This window comes from Mesoplodon bidens (assembly GCF_964165515.1).
Source record: "Mesoplodon bidens genome assembly, chromosome: 11".
Classification (NCBI taxonomy): Eukaryota; Metazoa; Chordata; class Mammalia; order Artiodactyla; family Ziphiidae; genus Mesoplodon; species Mesoplodon bidens.
The window spans coordinates 29,833,535-29,848,724 of record NC_138167.1 but is presented as its reverse complement, the minus strand read 5'-3'; the positions used below and the strand labels follow the sequence as shown (position 1 = coordinate 29,848,724).

At 37.3% G+C, this 15,190-nt stretch overlaps 1 protein-coding gene across 1 annotated transcript in view; it reads right to left on the bottom strand.

Moving 5' to 3' along the window:
- Positions 1 to 15,190, bottom strand: part of PTPRR (protein tyrosine phosphatase receptor type R) — a 269,501-nt gene that overhangs the window by 100,822 nt on the left and 153,489 nt on the right. The window contains exons 4-5 of the mRNA XM_081248853.1: positions 14,306 to 14,461; positions 7,414 to 7,524 (exon numbers count right to left, since the gene is read on the bottom strand). Coding sequence (XP_081104979.1) covers positions 7,414 to 7,524; positions 14,306 to 14,461 — 267 coding nt within the window. The remainder of the gene's footprint in view (positions 1 to 7,413; positions 7,525 to 14,305; positions 14,462 to 15,190) is intronic.

The window sequence follows — 15,190 nt, the reverse complement described above, 5'->3', positions numbered from 1 at the left end:
TCGCAAGCTTATGTTCTTGATGGAGAACCTTTGCCACATATTTTACAGTCATCTGTTTACTTTATCTCTGCTTAGAGGTCAATTTTTTAATCTATATCTATGTAATATGTGTAAAAACTGGTTTCTACATCTTTAATTAGGGAAAAGCAGAACTTGGAGAATATACAGTGCTTCTAAGACACTGTTTAAATACTCAGCAGAGAGATTTGGGCTGTCTGACAAAATGTGGAAAGAATTGGAGAGGTTGCTACTTGGCAATAGAGCAGTTGTCATGAAATTAAGCTCTAACCGAGTGTTTCTCAACCGGCAGGGATTTTGCCCTTCAGGGGACATTTGGCAACGTCTGGAGACCTTTTTTGGTTGTGGTACTGGGGTGTGTGCAGGGTGCTACTGGCATCTAGTGGGCAGAGGCTGGAGAAAATGCTAAGTACCCTACAATACACAGGACAGCCCCTTTCCCCCCTAACAGAATTAGCCAGTCCAAAGTGTCAGCAGTGCTGCTGTCAAGAAACTGGTATAAGGGACCTTAAAAATAATCTGGTATAATATCTTCCCTTCACATTTAAACCCAGAGCAGTTGAATAATTTATGGTAGGTTAGAAATGAAGTCTAGGATCCGGGCTTCCTGACTTATGCCTGTAACCATTCTACTCTACTGTGACTTCTAAATCCCCACAGCCTTCTTCCCAACCTCTTTTCCAAAGCCTCTGGAAAAGTGATGTCAGAAATTTTTCTCTGCACAGATCAAAACCTGGAATATACCATATGCATGTTTCTCTATATGAATGCACTTTGTTTCCAAACTTAACCTAAAAGCTACCATAGGAATGGCAAGTCAATATATATATATATATATTTATTTATTTTTATTTTTTTTATTTTTTATTTTTTTTGCGGTACGGACCGGGGCACAAACCCGTGTCCCCTGCATCGGCAGGCGGACTCTCAACCACTGCGCCACCAGGGAAGCCCGCCAGTCAATATTTTTGACTTTCCCTTTAAGAGCTTGTTGTTTCAGTCTTGGGATGCAATAGAGTCATTTGGTAATTTGAAAAAAGAAAGAGAATGGAATATTGAATGAAAGGATCTGTAAAACTCAAAACTATAGCAGGAGAAAAAAATAATAGCAGGAAGAAGAGAACCAGAGAAACACAGAAATGAGACGAAGCTAAAAAAAAATCCTATAAAGTTATTTTGCAGCTTATAATTTTCATTAAAAAAATCTTATTAAGTTGTACACCTTAAATTTACACAGTGTTATATGTCAAATATATTTCAATAAAAAAACACATAGGTGGGTAACACACAAAACATCTGTTTGGATTAAAATATGTTCAAATCTCAAAATGATGCCGCCAACTAACAGTCATAGTATTTGTCCTTTGCAGTAGTTTATAGTTAGTTCTGAAATAGTTCATTCATCCATTTCTTTTAGTTTAACAGTGAATCAATTGTTACTACGTTCCAGAAACAACATTGTGGTTGCAAAGATAGCACACAATCCTCGCTTTTGGGAGTTCACTGGCTTCCAGAAGAGAAAGTTGGGTAAAAATGATGTCCAGTACCAGATACTAGGTGCAAAAATAGAGATGTATCAACAGCAGGTATGGTGTGGTACACATTTATTACCTCTGTCTGGGTTGAATGTCTCTGATTAACACAGGCATTCCCATTTATTCCTGGACCCCTTTGTGGCCAGAAATAGATGTTCACAAGATAGTGTGACAGGACTGGAAGAAATTAACAGTGTGACTCCTTTATACATGAGATCACGGTAAAGAGCCCAGCCTTTTAATCCAGATAGACTTGGGTTCGAATTCCAACGCCTCCCCTCAGACACCCACACACATATACCCACCCACTGCTTGTTCTTGGTCAAGTCACTTATATTCCCTGATTCTTGGTTTCCTCTTCAGTAAAATTAGGAAACTAAAATACATTTAAGTGTTTATACATAGGGCCTATAATTAATAATAATGTATTGTATACTTAAAAGTTCGCTAAGAGGATAGATCTTACGTTAAGTGCTCTTATCACAACACAAAATAATAATAATAAATAAAGAGGGCAGGAGGAAACTTTTGGAGGTGATATATATGTTCATGACATAGATTGTGGTGATGGTTTTATGGGTGTGTGCTTATCTCCAAACTCATCGAGTTGTTTACATTAAACATGTACAGCTTTTTGTATGTCAATAAAGTGGTTTTAAAAATACATTGTTTAGGGCTTCCCTGGTGGCGCTGTGGTTGAGAGTCCGCCTGCCGATGCAGGGGACACGGGTTCGTGCCCCAGTCCGGGAATATCCCACGTGCCACGGAGCGGCTGGGCCTGTGAGCCATGGCCGCTGAGCCTGCGCCTCCGGAGCCTGTGCCCCGCAACGGGAGAGGCCACAACAGTGAAAGGCCCGCGTACCACAAAAACAAACAAACAAACAAAAAAAAACATTGTTTAGTACCAGGCAGTAAATTTAGTACCAGTAAATGGCAGTAAATTTAGTACCAGTAAATGGCAGTAAATAGAAGAAAATAATCATTATTATTGTTATTATTATTTTTCTTATTATTGAGAGGGTTGTATTTTGAGCTAAATGGTTTTTATTAACCAGAAAAAACCTGAAAATTAGTTTGAGACATGCCTACTTTGGTAAATGGTTCTGTAAACAAAGCGTTTCAGCTAGGAATCTAGTCCCATTTTCCTCAATCCCTAGGAATTATATATAACATATTAGAAAAGTATGGCTATTTATGTCCACCTTTGACATGCATTTTCTTTGTGATGCTTGGGCTGTAGTAGGTAGTCTGCTAAAGAATTTCCTGCCTCAGCTATCACGACCATGACTAGAGAAACTCTTTGGATGACACATGAATGGCTCTTCTATGGGTCTAACAAGCAAGAGCTTTTATTGACCCAAACAGCTTTTTTATGTGTTTTCTAAAATTGCTTTTCAGTAGCAATCTGGTTTATAGACAGCTCTACCTACATTCCATAAATACCTCTGCACTTGTTAATAAACCTCTAAGTGCACTGAAGATCTAAAGTAGTTGATAAACGGTGTTCTTTCTATTATTTATTCCAACTTAAGGACTAATTCTTCTTAGTAATATATTCTTCCACCTAAAACAGACTGAATGGATTGGAAGTTGCCCACACATTTTTTTTTTGGAAAATTGTGTTTGTCTATTTGTTGCACCACCCACTCTACATTCACATTTGAGAGGTGCTAAATAAGTCACACATTTGAAAATGTCATGCATGTCTAATTTTATGCCTGGCAACACACATTTTTTCTTAAATTTTAAGGAAAGTAAATAATATGCCACATTTCAAAAAACTTGCCAAGGCTTATGTTATTGTTACAGAGCACATAATCCTCCATGACAGCAATTCACCTATATAATTTCATAATAAAACCACATGCTTTTCATTTCTATGATATGAGAAAGGCTTGGACACAAATAATGGCATTCGATCTTTCATAAACATAATTAATGCCAGAGGGAAATTTCTGAGTTATATCTTTTCCTCTGCCATGAAATCAACAAAATTATGGGAAACAGAAACCAGAATATACTTGTTTGAAAATCACAAAAGTGATAGTATAACTATTACTGAGAGATCCAAGGAAAGACTTACTTTAAATCAAGATCAGTATCAAAAACATTTGAACAAGTACAAAGATAAGCTTATCTTAGAGAATCACATTTGACTAGTCCCTAAATGTGAACTGTTTACTTGTCAGTGGTTAAGCTGTATCAGATAAATATAACTTCATCTTAATCCTGTCTATTAGGTAGTATTTATTTTTCCATCAATATTAATTCCTTTCTGTACTACTGGTTCCCCTGCTATTTTTAAAGTGACCCTTTCACATTAAAAAGTAAGAGAGTGTTTGAAATATATCATCCTACTACTTTCATTTATTCAAGAACTGTTGGAATACAAATCAAAATGTGTTTCTTTTCTTTCACTACTCGCCATCTCCAATGCATTCCTCTCCCGGGAAATGGAAGCACCACCCATCCAGGTAGTCAGTCAAATAATGTAGGAGTCATCCTTCATTTTTCTCTTTCTTCCTCCCAGAGAATCAATACACAGCAAGTCCTGTCAGTTCCACCTGCAAATAAATCTCCATCCTTCACTCCACTCCATCTACACCACCACCCTCTACTCTGGGCCGCCATCATATTTCTCATCAGGCTAATACAGTAGCTGCCAGAAGGGTCCTCCTACTCCCACACTTCACCCCAAGCTCTGTCCCCAACCACTTGCCACCAACAGAGACCACAATCTTTTAAAATACACAAATCAGATCACATCGAAGCTCTGCTAAAACACTCAGCTTACAGCCTTCTCCTGGAAACCAGCGAGGCCCAGCTGCCCCACCTGCCGTATCCTCTGCCAGGGAGCCCCTTCCCTACATGTTCGTATGTCTCAGATGTCTCTGATTGCTCCACTACCTATTGCTTCAGCTCACTATCATCTCTTCGTGGCCCTTAAGGCTTTTGAGTTTCTACAAAATTAATAAACTTTATTTATTATTATTATTATTTTTTATAATGCTAATTATATGACCATTTCTCTTTTTCTTTTTTTTTTAATTTATTTATTTATTTTTGCTGTGTTGGGTCTTCGTTTCTGTGCGAGGGCTTTCTCTAGTTGTGGCAAGCGGGGGCCACTCTTCATCGTGGTGTGCGGGCCTCTCACTATCGCAGACTCTCTTGTTGTGGAGCACAGGCTCCAGACGTGCAAGCTCAGTAGTTGTGGCTCACGGGCCTAGTTGCTCCGTGGCATGTGGGATCCTCCCAGAGCAGGGCTCGAACCCGTGTGCCCTGCATTAGCAGGCAGATTCTCAACCTCTGCGCCACCAGGGAAGCCCCTAAAGTTTATTTTTGAAAAGCAGTTTTAGGTTTACAGAAAAACTGATCAGAGAGCACAGAGTTCTCATATACCACCTCTCCCATAGCTCCCTCAGCAACTTTCCCTGTTATTAACATCTTGCATTCGTGTGGCAGACTTGTTACTATTGAGCCTACACTGATATGCTATCATTAATGAAGTCTAGAATGTAGATTAGGGCTCACTCTCAGTGTTGTACATTCTATGGGTTTTGACAAATCTCTAATGTCATGCACGCACCATTACAGTATCAAACAGAATATTCTCACTGCCCTAAAAGTCCAACTATTCATCCCACAGCTTCTGGCAACCACTGATGTTTTTACGGTCTCTATAGTTTTGCCTCTGCCAGAATGTCATACACTTGGAATCACAGAATACGGTCACTACTTGATTTTAAAAAATGTTAATGTAATTATTGTCTGGGTGCCCCTCTGGACCATAGGACTCATGAACACAGGGACCTCACCTTCTTGTTCCTTCCTTTGTCCACAGGGCCATCAACAGGCTCACAGAGAGCCCTCTGCAGGAATTCCTGGATTGAATGAATGGATGAACCTACCTACCAGCACAGTAGGGAGCGATCACCTACACACTTCTGAAACATTCCTTTCTCAGTTTGTTCTAGTAACTTTGAAGTAGCCTTATTTAGATTTTTGAATTTTACATGGATGTTTTGCAGACACTGGGAAAGGAAGAGTTAGTTGTTCCCTGGCCCCAGGTAGTTGAGGGTGTGGCTACTACAAGTCCTATTACTATTTGTGATCAGTCTGTCAGGCAGGAGTTCATCCAGTCATGGTGGATACAGGGGCGCTCCCTGAGTTGGAGATGCAGAATCTGGAGCATATCTAACAAGTGAATGGCAACCTCTGCACTGTCTCTCTCAGCCCTCTAGGACTCACCAGCTGCTCGGGAATCTGCTTTCCCACTTTCCTCCTTGCCTTTGCTCTTCTGAATTGTAAGTATTTACTCCCTGAATAATCTCTATTTTTATCACTCTGTATCCCTTTCTATCCTTCCCTTCCTTCCAACGTTCCAAGCAGAAAAATACCCTAATTGTGACTTATGAGAGGGAGGACAACACTTGAGATTCCCTTTATTTAAAAAAGAACCACATATTTTAAAACATAATTAACCATAACAAGGAACCACACCCTCTCTACCTAAAAAATGCCTAGAGGTCTCTGCCAAAATTTCCATAAAACCTCCAACTTTCATTAAAATTCTTTACCCTTAATCTCCACTATTTAAGATATAAAAATCAATTTTCTTACTCAATTCTTAAATTATTCTTTTGTTGATATTGTCACAATTTTTAGAAATCTTCTCTCTTAGTGCCTGGCCCATAGGAGGTGCCTCTAAATTCATGATAATAGAAACTTTAGGGTGAATGGGAGCTTGCTGCTTTCTGTATTTTAGATTCTAGGAAATATGCCCATCTTCACCCTATTCAAGGCCTTAATTGTTTTAAATCCTTCAAGTTGAGACCCACTCAGCCTCTGTTTTCCAAACGGAGCCCTAATCTTTCTAACATAAACCTCCTCCAGGAGGAGGAGCAGAAATAAACAAAATCCGTTAAGACACTTAGCAACACTGTTGCTTGCGGGAAGAATAATTAGCATGATGTCTTTGGGGGGGGCTTTTAAAAACTAAGGAAGGAATGTTTTTAAAAATGTGCAAAATTAAAAAGAACATAGCATACAGGAAGAAAAGATATTAAAACCCATCTGCAAACTTCAAATATTTTAAGTTATATCACAGAATTTTCAAAAGAATAGGAAAATCTTATCATTCTATTGGAAAGGTAACAACTCATTCAGTACCAAAGAGCACTGCCTAGTCTAGTGTGTTTAGGTTTATCTGGGGTTCTACATTTTTAATATGAAATATACTTTTAAAGTCTTCATATCTATAATTTGTAATTTACAGAGCTATTTGCAGTGTATACTTTCATACTTTTACATTATTCATTCACCTAAAAAATTAATTGATTATGGATTGTTTAGCCCTTTAGCCTATAATCGTCTCCTTTTCATGCCTGGAATTTCATATATTACTTTCAAGGCCCTTTAAAAATAAGAAAACCTTATTTTTACTCATTAAGAAGTAAGCTTGCCCCAAGACATATTTCTTTATAAAAGTTTTCCCAAGTTGCATAAAGATAATATAAAAGAAGAAATAAAGCAAGTCCAAAGTGTACCCATGAGACTTAAATGGCTTTGAGGATTCCACTGACTTCGGTAAATCACTTTCTTAAACTTCGTTCTCAGGGTTGATCAAGTTACGAAAAGCCTCAGTACAATTACAGCCTTATTCTGCAGGTCAGAATCCATAATTCCGTAGGTTTTCCTTTAGCTATCACTCTGCTGTCAGATGTGAAATATTCCCAACCTAACAGGCTCATAGTCTTGCTTCTGTTCTCAGTCTTTTCAACATTCTTTTGAATGGCAATATATCCAATAATATTAAGCAGTAGGCTCAGTAAAGATAAAATATATAAAGAAGCAAACTTACCATCAAACACGTTACTATAATAACAAATATGCTGAGAAAAATGACAACAGCATAAAATCCTTCTTTGCTCCAGATTTTGTCCGCTTCATGCTGCCCTTGTAAAACATTTTTCTTTGAAAGCAAAACAGAAAGTCCGATGTTAAATGAGAGCTTGAGGAGACTGGCGTTCTTATCAGACACTAAACATATTTTCAGCTTGATTCCATTCAGTGTAGTAGAACACACCTACATCCCCCGCTGCCAGAGCTGCTTCTCAATCTGATCTAAGACATTGGATTGCCGTTTTTATACGTTAAGACGCTATTTTATCTCCTGCACAGGAACAAGCATGCCCGACATGGCATATCCGGCCCTAGGCTTTGTGAATGTCCCTCAAGGACTCTCTTGGAAACTACCTGGTTCACAGGTGAGAGAGTTCTGTTCTTTTCTGTGCTGAGGAAATTGTTTACGAAGCTCTCCTTACTCTGCTTTCAGGCTCCTCCCATAACATCAACACCCTGCTTTACGTGCTGTAATACTGCTTTCAGCTTTTAAACAGAAGTGAAACAGGTGCAAACAAAATCTCACGATGCATCAATAAACAGAGCAACAATGTCGGCATCATTGCCTTTTTTTTTCTTTTATGAAATCTTTTTTTAAAAATGCAGTCTATTTTGTCAAAATCTGATTAATGTACCACTTTAACCACATAAATTGTTAGGATTTTATATCTTATTTTAAGCAACAGGGAACACCAGAATGTCCAGAATTATTTGGCACTAAAAGGGAAAACAGTTTTACTTTAATTTATTTCTCTCTTTGTTTATTTACTTAGCTTACTATTTGAGGGGTGGAAGGGTAGAGAAAAAGCATGAATAACATGTGAATGAGTGGTTTAGTTTTATTTTACTCATTCTTTTTAAAAAAGCACATCTACTAAAATCACATCTTATAATAATGTAATGAAATTTAATAATTCAGTGAAATTTATAGATTTATGCTTAAAGAAAATTGAGCTTGAAACCAAATGGTCCAAAATTAGGAAAAAAATATAAAGGCTAAATCAAGTCAAATGCTCCCACTCATCTAAAATTACATTTTGTTGGAGTCTGCTTTTTCCCCTTTTGGTTGAGATGTCTCTAATGATTAAGAAAGCCTTGAGAAGCATGATAGTGAATGATGAAAGGCCACATGGAGAGTGGCCCTGGAGAATGAGAGGTCATCTTGTGCATTCCAGCGTCAGATGAATTCCCAGCTTAATGTAACCCCTGGGATGACTTCAGCCTATACTATGTGGAAAAGAAGAACCACCCAGCTGATCCTAGTCAACCTACAGAATCATGAGAAATAAATAGTAGTTGTCTCAAAAAGAAAAAAAAAAAAAGCCTTCAGCGAAACCTGTACTTGCAGGTGTCAGAACTTGGAAATCATTGTTAATTATTTTTCAAGACTTAAAAAAAATAAAATGCATTCCACATTTGTAACCTAGACAAAAAGAAATATTTGCCTTGAAAAATATTTTATGAAAACTTTTATCCTGAAACTCAAGCGAGTCTTGGTGGGGAGTTGAACAAAACAGAATGGAAAGGATCTTTGAGTTCAATTGTGGTTACAATAACTATGTGAGGAAGACTTCTATTGCTTGAAGTAGTTGAGTTTCCATTTCCTTTGCTTGTAAAATATAGATATGCTCACTGTAATATCTTGCCTTCTTTAAGACATAGACACATTTATAGATGCAAGAAATGATTTATGCATGTTTTTAAAATACATAAATGGTAAGTTGATGGAGAATCTGAAAATACTTTCTTGATGAAAGGAGTAGAAACCAATATGTCCTGAAAAGGAAATCTTGGGTTCAAGTGACAATGTGTCTTTTACTCATTGACCTTAGTCAGATCATATTTTATTCCAATGTTTCTGTGCACATAGCTGGAAACTAATAGAAAACTCTTGTAGAAATCAAGTATAATATGGAAATGAGTTTTTTTGCAGGCAAATAAATAGCATCTATTGCTTGCTATAAAAGCAAACCACTTAAGCCTTCAAGTAGGCAGCATAAATTTGTCAAATTTAAGTGTGAGGATCTGAGCTTTAGTTCATGTAAAATTTGGATTAAAAAAGAAGTGGTTAGTGGGTGGAAAGAGATTTTGTGTTCCTAACCTGATTTGGTTCATTTCTTGTTTTCCTACTATAGTTCCACACCTCCTGGAATACCAACAGGTTCCTTTCTGCTTAAGACAAATCTATTTTGTTTTCTCTTTTAACCAAAGCAGTAATGATGGAGGAATTAACCTCCCACCCCTCCATCCCCCGCCGCCAGTTAGAAAGACACATGTTTAGAACTCCTAGAACTTAGCCACTGCACTTTCTTGGTAAACAGATTTCCTTCTGAGTCATGCTAGCCCTGCTGAGCACTACTATATTTGTACAGAGATCTAAAAACCTTGATAAAGGCAGGGTAATAAATGGAAAAGTTTGTAGTTAAGATCCCACAAGTCATAAGATTGTAATTCACAAGGATCTCCAATATAACTTTTGTATGAGGTTAATGTGATGCCTTTTACATTTTGACAGGGGACTGAGGGTTCAATAATTCAGAGGCTCCATGGCTGGGTCAAACCAATGTGCTGTATCATCTTAACATCTTATGTCACAACAATATCACTTTCTCTTTAGCTTTGTGACAGTGAAAGAAGCTGCTGGGTTTTGTTTTGTTTGACTGTATAAAATTTGGGCAGTTTCTGGTAGTGATAGCAATGGCTTCTCTATATCCTGTTTAATAATTTGATGTACTATAGTTTTCTTTTCTTTTCTTTTTTTAAAAGCAATTCTGACCCCAAATGCTGAGAGAGATGATACAGAGACTTTCAGAGCTACATCTCTTTAGAGAGATGGAGCACACAGAATAAGAATAAAGTGGAAATGTTATAAATTAGCTGGTTAATTAATTGATTTAGGCAGATAAGTGAGTTGTATTCTACAACAATATGGTTTTGTTAGATAAATGCCAAACTTCCACTGTATCATGCCCAAGGTAAACAATTCAGTCTGAGAGATCTGACCCATGTTAACATTGATTGCATTCCTCCTCGGCACTGTATGGCTAGGACTATATAATTCTTTAGACTGCTGGCTAATGTTTAAAGGAACAATCACTAAACTCGTGGATTATGATTTATATTTATTTGGTATGATTTTTTTTCTCTTTGTAAACATGCCATGAAAGTATCAGTCAGTACATTGTCCTGTTATTTAAAGAAGGTAACTTCCTCCTTTGAAACATAAGACCTGCGAAACTGTGGTAATTTGCAACTGAACAACAACAAAATCCTAAAACATTTTTTTCACTATCATTGCAGAATGTACTGCTTCAATAGACATTTAATTTTGTAAAAACATCTAAAAATAGAAACTAAAACAATGCTTTAATTTTATTTCCCTGAGATTTAACTTATTAGGCAAGAGGAAGTCTGGTTTTTAATTTTTAGGAGCATCTTATTATAAAATAATATTTGAGGTCCTCCAATGTTCCAGGTACCATATATAAATATATAAAAGAAATAATGCCTTTGTCTCTCAAGAAACTTAAATTTGAAGTAAAAATAGATGAATAAGCAAAAGGAAATCTCTATTTGGTAATTGTCTTTGTTTCCCAAGAGTCGTTTCTGATTTAAATAAAATCAAGCAAATAAAGAAGTGGCAACAACAAAAAACACACCCTTCCCTGAAAGTAATTAATAAAAGTGTAGGAAGAGATGCTTTGAGACAGCATTCACCATGTCCTGTAATCCATGTAAAGGATGAAAACCCAAAATACCAATATTCCTTTTTTTGTTCTGGTAATAAACATGTTACCATAACAGAGCTATAATTTGGGGATAGAAATGTGAAAGAATGGGTTGAAGCATAAGCTGTTATTACACATTTACCACAAATGATGAATAAAGAAGTGGGAAAACTCACAGAATACCTATCAGCTTAAACCAACTATCAACAAATGCTTTTGCAGCGCCTCTTGGACTGTATGTGTCTGAAGCTCCCTCTGCGGGCCTGTGCACACTGCAGATGGCTCTCTCCTGTCTGCAGTTAGAGCTTCCGATCAGAGGGTGCCGCTGGGCCCATTCTAGAAGTGCCAGAACAAAACGCTCAAACAATACACCAGTCCCTGATGAAATGCTCCTTATATCCAATTAAAATACTTCCCAGTCTCCTGTAATATAATAGTTTCTAGATTCTAGATTTCCTAGATTTTTAGATTCCCATAATTTTATAAGAAGACATCGTATTTTGATCATCAAATACACTTTCATTATTCAAATGCAATACAGACCTGTGGTCTATTGAGGGCTAATAGTTCTGTGACAGGCATTCAGGCTAAGCTCCTTGCCTTCACCAGTCTGAGGTGTGTTGGAGGACCCCCAACTACTTGAGTTTAATTAATTTTTTGGTATGGTGAGCTTCTCTTGGTCCGCAAATCTGGATGACTCACTAAGCTGTCATATTCCTAAAGCCTTCAGAATGGCATTTAAACTCAGAATAAAGCAACAGGATGAAATGCTTATATTATTCACTGAAAGCTTATGGGAAGCAGAATAAATTAATCTAATGGCCTTTTTAAATTTTAAAGAAGACTTGTCCAGAGCAAGATGTGTGCAAGTCAGTCTGTGAGGGGCTTGAACTATGGGCATGGAGTTTGGTTTGTTGTACAAAAGGGAGCCCCTTCAGAGTCACATGCAGGGAGGGCTGGGGAGGGGTCTGGGTGTTTAAGCTCATGTTGACCTTTCTCCTGGTCTCTCTGAAGCATGAAGTGACCTCTTCTTTCTCAAAACTCCCATGGCACAGTGCGGTTATGTTATCATAGCCCTGTATTTTCCTTATCTGCTTGTCTCTTGTTGCCTTATTAGGACTCATCGAAAGCAAAAATCTTATTTTATTTGTTTGTGTATTTGTTTGCTTATTCATTTATTTTTCTGACTTTGGACACCACCTAGCCCAGCGCTTGGCTATTTGTATGCCTAATGTATGCCAGGCCCTGAATGAAGGCACTGAAGACACAGATAAAATGAAATGAAATGCTCTCAAGGAATGACAGTGCAGAGATGGACATGATGGCCAATGTCTGGTAAGGGGTTTTTGTACTAAGCTCAATGAGAACACAAAGCCAGCGCCCACATCTGTGGAGGTACAAGGGAAGGCTTCACTATACAGTGGACTGATCCTGAAACATGAAAGGTGCACAGATGGACCAACGTACACAGAGGCATGGAGGGAAGAAATGGTGTGGGGTGTCCTGGTGTCTATTAAGTTTGGAATGGCTGAAGCATAAACTAAGAGAGTGTTGTTCAACAATGATAAACTCAGCACACAAAGAACCATATACCATATTAAGATATCCAGACTTGATTTTACAGGATTTAGGAAGCCAAAGAAGAGTCATGACGTTAGGAGGGCATGGCCAGATTTGTTTTTAGAAAGATTACTCTGGTGGCAAGAAAGAAAACACTGTGTGCATGTGTGCATGTGTGCATGTGCACGTGCGTGTGTGAGCTGGGGTTGGCAGCAGAGAGAGCAGGGAGGGAAGCAACACTAAATGTAGGAAGACCAGTTGGAGGTTGTTATTAGAGTCGTGGTTCAGTGATGAAATACATTTTCATTCTGCAGTCAAATTACATTTGTTCAGTGCCTACTCTTTGTGAAGATTTCCATGTATTTTTTTAAATTTAAAAATTTTATTCATATTTCAAGTTTATAAGATAAGGACTCTACCCATTTTTCCTTTCCTTTTCTTTTCTTTTCCTTCCTCCCTTCCTTCTTTTTCTCCCTCCTTCCTTCCTTTCTTCCTCCCTCCCTCCATCCCTCCCTTACTTTTTTCCTTCCTTCCTTCCTTTCTTTTTCTATAATCATTTAGGATATGAAGAAACTGAGGCTCAGAGAGGTTGATACTATGTAAAGACAGACTTAATCTCACAGAGATTAAATCACCCAAGGTCACACACATTTTAAGTGCTGGCTGTGGGATTCAAGCTCAATCTTGTACCAAAGCTTTTTATACCACACCTGCGGCATTTGCTGTAATGAGAGGCAGTGCACTTTACTGCAAAGGGAAATAGACTAGGAATAAGGTGTCTAGATTTTAAATATTGCTTTATACCTCATTTGCTTTGTCACCTTGATGAAATCACTTAATTTCTACGGGCCTTATTTTCTGTATCTTTAAAATGTTCGCATGTGTTCCCTCAAGATCTAATTCTTTGATTCTGTGAATTTAATTACATATGTTTGGGATGATGTTCATTCTAGCAAGTTTGGAGTGGGATGGAGTAGGTGAAGTAAAAAAGAGACTGGATTTATTCAGGAATGAGAGTATTGGAGTGGTGGGGGAAATCTGAAAAGTGCCGAATTTAGAAAGCACTATGAAGGAGATATTCATAGTTCTTAAGACTGGGTTCCTCAGCAAAAGAAAAATCAGATTTCAAATTAATCCCAAGGTAGTGGAAAAAAGGGACCATTTTGACAATGAAGACAATGAGGAGTAAACCTGTTGAGGAGGAAAGATTTGAGGGTGTTTTTGGGGACACCCAAAATTCAGTAAAATTCAATAAAAGTAATCAATTGACAAATATACCTGAACAGCTTTTCTTCTGGACAATTTGTTGGATAAGTCAAAATAAATTATAAGGCCATAAAGATTGGAGAAGAAAGTGTCAAAAAGTGAAACTTTGACATGAAAATGAACTTCTTTAAGGAAGAAACATACAATGTGAAATCAGAGAATTTTGACGCTTAGGGAGATTTTTATATTATCAAATAACACACGATAAACAGCTTTCATCTCAAAGCCTCCTAGTATTGGGTCATGTCATGCTAACTGTGCAAATTTTTAAATGAAATATTCCATGAAACAGCCTACCTCAGGGGAGACTTCTGTAATTCCAAACTGGGATAAACTTTGATGCAAAACATTGATATTAAGTGAACGCAGCACTTCCTCAGATGGCAGAGCCTCAGAAATTCCTGCTTTTCGGTTTATGGGAGACACAAATAGTTCAACACTGTTCTTCTTTCCCTAGTAAAAGCAGATTATTTGTATATGTTAATAGACATTTTAAACAACTTTGGGAAATATTTTTGCCTTTCTTCTAGAAACATTAAAGAAAATCAGAGCTTTAGAATCCTAAAAGACATCTTGGAGATCACCTTTATTAGGTATTCCTGGTACACTTAATATTAGCAGCCCAAAGCCCGAAATCTTCAAATGGCCTTCTTTCAATTAGTTGACACCTCTAGCTTTGTAATTTTATATTTTATTCGATGCTGGTTTATTTTCCATTCAGTATTGTAATTTTTGAGATATATTGTTCAGATGTTTCCCGAGTAATTGTGTTTAAAGAAGCATTTTAAAATCAATTAAATGAATTAAGTAAAACCTGATTTAACAGTACAATTATTAGACATCACCATCCCATATATATATATTTTTATAACTTGTATTAATTGAAGGCTGGACTAAGGAAGGTGATGCTGTCTTTGAAGTTGCTTCCCTGATCCTGTTCTTCACCTTAAATATGTCACACCTTTAAGATCTATTGTTTGGTAGAAACAATGTTATGCAATGATATCATATTACTTTCCTATTAGTATGACCTCATTACCTGAAACAGAGAGAGAGGATTTCTTACCTTAAATGGCTGATATGCCACATACCCATAAAAAACAAACACTACACAAAAATGACACTGCCTTTGATAGGTTCTCTTTGACAACTTATACAAAGCACTTATAAAAGAAAATTGTT